General features: G+C 40.4%; 1 protein-coding gene across 1 annotated transcript; it reads right to left on the bottom strand.

The window, feature by feature from the left end:
- Positions 1–3,288: 3,288 nt before the first annotated feature.
- Positions 3,289–5,188, bottom strand: sp8b (sp8 transcription factor b). Its single transcript, XM_084669214.1, has 2 exons — positions 5,168–5,188; positions 3,289–4,635 (listed from the first exon to the last, which is right to left on the bottom strand). Exons 1-2 carry the CDS (start codon positions 5,186–5,188, stop codon positions 3,289–3,291), a joined length of 1,368 nt encoding a protein of 455 aa, XP_084525340.1.
- Positions 5,189–6,127: the final 939 nt, after the last annotated feature.

The following is a 6,127-nucleotide window of genomic DNA, read 5'->3' as shown; positions in this document are numbered from 1 at the left end:
AGTGGGCTTGTTAAAAGGAACTACCTCACATGTCACATGTATATGTTTTTATGATTGTCTGTATAACTTGCAGTTAATGAATGTTCATGTAGCCTATATTTAGCTTTCTTTCTTTTTTATCTTTTTTTTTTTTACAATTGTAAGTATTTTAGGTAGGCCTATTGTACACTGAATGAATGTATGTTACAGTAATCACAAATTACATCTGAAATCATAAGCGCTGCGGAATAATTCATTCACACTATTAAAGAGTTCTACCATAAACAGTAAAAAGAATGGACGGTGCAACAGCTCTGAAAAGTGAAGCCAAAACATCTCGTCGTTCGCCCCCTGGTGGATGGCTACAGTACAGGTCATTAGACCCGTCCCCTCAAAGCAACCCTCAATGTTAGCGTAAGGACATGAGGCAAACTAAAACATCTAAATGTCTAATATTTTTTTCCAAAGATGTTTCCTGTCATTTTAGGTACATATTTTCACACTGATGCCTGATCAAGTGCTAATTTTTCTGATCAGATTGTTTTTAATTCGTTGTTTGACAATAGAAAAAGGCGTTAGGGCCTTTTGTGTGCTTGAGAAGGGCGAGTGTATGGGTGGGACCTCGATACCGAGGCTCCACCAACCCGATCACTATTGCGTAGACTATGGTTCCAAATGACATTACCAGCGCAAGATGGCCGCACCCCTATATCCGGCATATCTTGGCTTCATTTTTGTACAGTGGGAGGCTGTGGAGACGCGTCGTCCATTCTTTTTACAGTCAATGAGTTCTGTTCTTCTGATATAGTGCAAGGACGAAGAAAAAACGCAAGAGGGCGCACGTAATCAACAAACCAATTCAGTGAGGCGTTGGAAAACTTTCCTTGACTTGCGTTTACTTTTCTTTGTGCCCATAAAGCGCTCTCTATCACAGTAGTTGCGTAGTATTTTACCGTAATAGACATTCCATTAGACAGTTTTAATGGGTTTGTCAAGTACAGTAATGTGTCAGCCATGCTTTGGCCTATTTTACATGTATCCCTTAGCCTACTCTCAAGTTGAGCGTGCTGCTTTTATACATATTGTTAATTATATCCCAAATGTGTTGGTTTCTCAAATTAAGCTTATAACAATTTCAGGCAAGGCAAAGACACAAGTTCGTGACTGGGTTGGTTTGACCAACTCAAACGAAATTGGCCTTCAAAAGGCAGATCTTCATTTACATGGTTCCTATAGCCTATATATATTTTTTTGTTATGATTTTGAGAAGGTTTTTGCGTTACTTGACTAACCCCAACTTTCCTTAAGTAGAGAAGACCCCATGTTGTCACTCTAGCTAAATCCTAAAATAAGCCTATATAATCTATTTGACACACATTTTAAAATGAAGTAGGTGAATTTATAACACTTCCAGGAGAAGTAGAGGGCAATCTGATGCTTTTTCAAATGTAGCACGAATAGCCTCACTGTATTTAGATATCCTCATCCTGACATAGACCTATAAGATGACGACCTAAATAGCCTACTGTTTTTTAAGGTCAAGTATATCATCAGCAAACTTCACAAGCAAAATAACAATAGGAGCAAAACATTTAACGACGCAGCTCCGAGATCAGGTGAGTTCAAAATCAAATATGTAAAATCACTGAGCGCATGGAAGAAAATTAGAGGCTATTCGTCAAACATATAACAATATTGGCACAACATCTAAACTCTTAGGCAAATTCTTGTAATTAAATTCTACTGAATTTAACTATTTACGTCTATTAAGCCTAACATTTTTTTTTTTACTGACACTGGTAAGTGGAGTGGACCTACGTCTACCAGTGAATCTGGACCTATTCCCCCACCCCTCCTTTGAGATATTGTGAAAAATAAAACATACATGCATTTTACATGCTATAGCCTCACATCTTTTGGAATGACGTGTTACGGAAATTACAATGCTATAATAACTAATCATTTTTTTTAAAACGTATCAATTGAAATGTATTTTTTGAAAAGTAAAACAAAAAATATTTCAAAGAATAACTTGGGTAAAACTTTGAAAAAGACCATGAGCACTTTTAAAGCAATGAAAAGTGTTGTTTTTCGATTTGAGTGTTAAGGCCTTTTCCAATGTCTCAAAATTAGGCTACAATATTAAGGACAATGGTATTCCCAATAATAAATCAATGTAAAGTTGCCGTCGCTCAAAAATCAAACAAACAGACTTGATTCGACGAGTGATTCTGAATCCATACTGACTTTATTGAGTGGCTTGAATTAGAAAGCCAGTCTCGGAGAAATTATCAATGTGAAATTAATGTCACTTTACAAACATGCTTACTTAAATTAAATGAGTGAACAGTAAATAATGTCGAAATCTTACAAATAAATTCAAAGTGCGTCTAATGATAGACCCCAAAATACAAGAAAAACTCGTGGTTAAATATAACTCCCACAATACATTTTTTTATATCCTGACAAAAAAAATCAAAATACATTTCCGTACATTTTCAGATATTTACTAGAGCCAATGTACATCTAGAAATTACTATACAAAATCGTCTCCCGGACAAATACATAGCTCACCTTTACACTGGTGTGTAATAATATTCTAACCTACAATTCTCATATTTACAACCAATTTGCAGCAACGTGAAATGTAAGTAAATTTGGCTACTTGCAAACTTGGTCAAGCTCTAATTGTATGGAGCGATTACCAATGTGCGATACAACTTTTCCTCCATTATCAAACAGGTGATGTAATAAGGTAGATAAGGACATAACGAAAACTTTATCACACTACAGTGATTTGTTCTTACAAAGCAGCCCGTCAAGAAGGACACACGTGGATCATTTACTGTATATTATAAAGTGCCACAGTTTGGTTTTGAATAAAAGTACATCCGCAGTAACAAGATATTGCAGGCCACATAGCACTTAATTGATGGAACAATATTTCTTTCTGAAAACAAATGTCTTGCTTATAACCCTGCTGCGTAAAACCACCAATGACCCAATGTAGCCTACCCTGGATCACTATGTGCGTCAGAGTGTTTTTGAATTGTGCCAAAGTGTCCAAGAGTGCGAGAATAACCTTATACCTAGAGCTTTTTTACCACAAACGCATACAATGGGTGCGAAGTGGTGAATGGGCTTACAATGAATTGCAGGATATTATAATCGGAATTCTTACGCACTTAATGAACTCAGGGAAATGTTATTTTTCGTTCAACATATGAACATTGAGCACACAAAGCATGTCCACTGTAATATTATTCCCCAATTCCTTAAAATGATTTGATCTACCACCAGGTATTCTACTTATAGTGAGTTAGAGAGGCCGTTCATGCCTGTCCCTGGGGCAGACTCTGGAGGTTGCAACAGGTCAGGGGAATGACAAGGCGGACTCCCTGGTGCACTGTGCTCGCTGTCAGTATCACTTCCCCTTTTACCCCCGCTGCCCCCGGAACCAGACCCAGCGGATCCCCCAGCACTGTGTGTTTTAACATGTTTACTTAAATGATCGCTACGCATAAATCTCTTGTTGCAGACCGGACAGGCGAACCTTTTTTCTCCGGTGTGTGTACGCAAGTGTCGCTGGAGTTCATCAGAGCGCGTGAATCTCTTTCCACAGAAGAGCCAGTTACAGACAAACGGTCTCTCTCCGGTGTGCCACCTCAAGTGCGCTTTGAGATGCGATGTTTTACCGTAAACCTTCCCACACCCGGGAATGTGGCAACTATGGAGACCTTTTCTCCGGAGACTCGCTCCCGCCGGTCCAAGTCTCTCAGCCTCCTGACAGTTCGGACAGTCACAGGTGGCCCTACCAGAGTAGCGCCTCGCAGATGATCTCGGAGACCCAGCTAAAGATGCAGGTGGACCCGCAGACAGCATAGTCCCCCCAGCACCAGCTAAAGGAGAGGGACTTGAGTCCGGATAAGACGACAATACCGGCTTGAACCCGTCCATTAGGTGCTGACCGGTTGTCAAAAGATGAGGAGAAGGACTCGTACTGAATGCAGAGTGACTTAAACTCGAGTAGTCAGAATTGTATCCTCCCAGTGGAGAATGTAAGGATGTCTGGAGTCCTCCGGAGTGCAATGACGACTGTAGTGCCGCACCATTTGGGTTCTGAACATCAATCCAGCCCGCTCCCACGTCCCACCATGCAGATGCACCGGTGGTGCCAACCTCTCCTGTGGGGATACCAGGATGGGAGGATTTGAACCAGGACTCATAAGGATGCGCAACGCTCATTCTGGGATATATACCTTGTAGACTGTCCACCGATGTATGAACTTTCGAAATAAAAACCGGCTGATGACTGGGTTCTTGAGCGCTGTTTGTAACAGAGGCCTGAAATACAGAATAGTCATTTCCAAAGTGGGAACTGGAGGAGGTACCAGAGGTGAGGGAGAAGGCACTGGATCCGGAGCAGTTGGTGCCGAACGAATCCGATAGCCCGGCTCCGTTTCGTGACACTCCAAAGCCGGACAGGCCGGATCCCAAGCTGCAACTGCTCGCAGTCGCTCTCTTCCACGGGTGGAAGCCTTTTCCAAACGATGAAGAATTATCCGAAATGGACGAAGGTGAAGGGCTCGGACTCCCAATCTTGTTACATGTAGCAGCCAACATGGCTAAAGGAGTCGATCCTAACCGCGGCTCCTCCTGAAATGAAAAAGAAAGTGATTGTAAGTGGCTGACCAAGTTCTGTGCAATTCTTGGTTGTTTTGTTATCCCGTTGTTATTCGACTTTCAAAATACTGTCACGATAGCGTTTGAAAGTTCCAACTCCTTTCCTAAAAACTAGGGAATGACTAAAACATTATTTCAAGACGATCTCGAGACAGTAATACGTTTCACTGCATTGGATTATCCAAGTCTAGCAGTTCAAACATAGAAACGTAACATTTTCCTACCTGTAGATGGTGATGATATAGAAAGCACCCCAAATTACCAATAACTAAACGAATTTACGTCAAATATGACATGCAGGATAACATGCGCGTCTCGACCACATCAGGGGAAAGCTCTATCCCGTCTCCTTGTCGTGAAATGAATCTGAGCTTTTTTCTTGTGACCCTTTTTCTTAAAACATAATCAACGAACTGTCTTTCCTACTGTGACCGAAGTAAGTTTAATCCCCTCCGCTGGACAATAAAAGAACTAATTAAACCAGCAAGAAACCCCTTAGACTCACCCCTAGAAGTGAAGTTGCCATCACAAAAACTGCCCTCCTTAGAGGATCTTTTTATATTTATGAATCAGAGCACTGTTTTTTTAGAGGTGTGCAATACAATGATATGTTCCGCCCATTCCACCACAATTGTAGGTCCTCTCTGGCTTTGAAGTACCGCTGTGACACGGGCGACCAATCAGCGCCTCTGTACCACCACACTGCCACATTCTAGCGTGAGGTCATCAATAGACTACTTCAGACAGTTCTCCACCTCCTCCACCACCCCCTCCATAATAAAAGAACGGAAGAAGGTAAAGTTAAATGAGAGTGAAAGGAATTAGGCCTACTTATTGAAATTTACAGAGCATCTTGGAATTTCATCACGATGAAAATGTGAAAGCACTTGTTAGGCTATCATTCATTCTTTTAGTTAGAGGCTACTGTTTTGAATATGAATACTCATTCTAATTGACATTTTGCTTGTGCTATTATTGAATTGAATGTATACTCGTAAAACAAGACATTTCAGCTGCAGGCAATCTAAAATATATTTAATCTGCAGTTGTCAGACCTCTGCAACTGTTGCATTAGATACACTTTTACATACGTTCTATGACATACTCTGACATTTTAAATTGAAGTTGGTGTAATTATTTCTGGCCTCGTTCATATAAACAACGATTATGAAGTATATAAAGACTGCATTGTTTCTCCAAAATATTAGTTAACCTTTGGGAACTTTCACTCACTGTAATTGCTATCAATTACGTCTACAGGTTTGATTAAATCTGCCTAAAACTGCTCTCCAGATAGGACAATTTCATCATAAGTTAATAGTAAACCTACAACAAAATAAATCAGTCCTCTTAATTATGTTCTTTTCACTTTGGAACTTGTCTTTGTCTGTGTTTGCACCCGTGATTGTGTGTGTGTGTGTGTGTGTGTGCGTGTGTGTGTAGCTTATACACTTTAACGAGAGTG

This window comes from Hypomesus nipponensis, chromosome 2 (genome assembly GCF_054491055.1).
Source record: "Hypomesus nipponensis isolate SF chromosome 2, ASM5449105v1, whole genome shotgun sequence".
Lineage (NCBI taxonomy): Eukaryota > Metazoa > Chordata > Actinopteri > Osmeriformes > Osmeridae > Hypomesus > Hypomesus nipponensis.
This window is presented reverse-complemented; position numbering and strand designations above follow the sequence as displayed.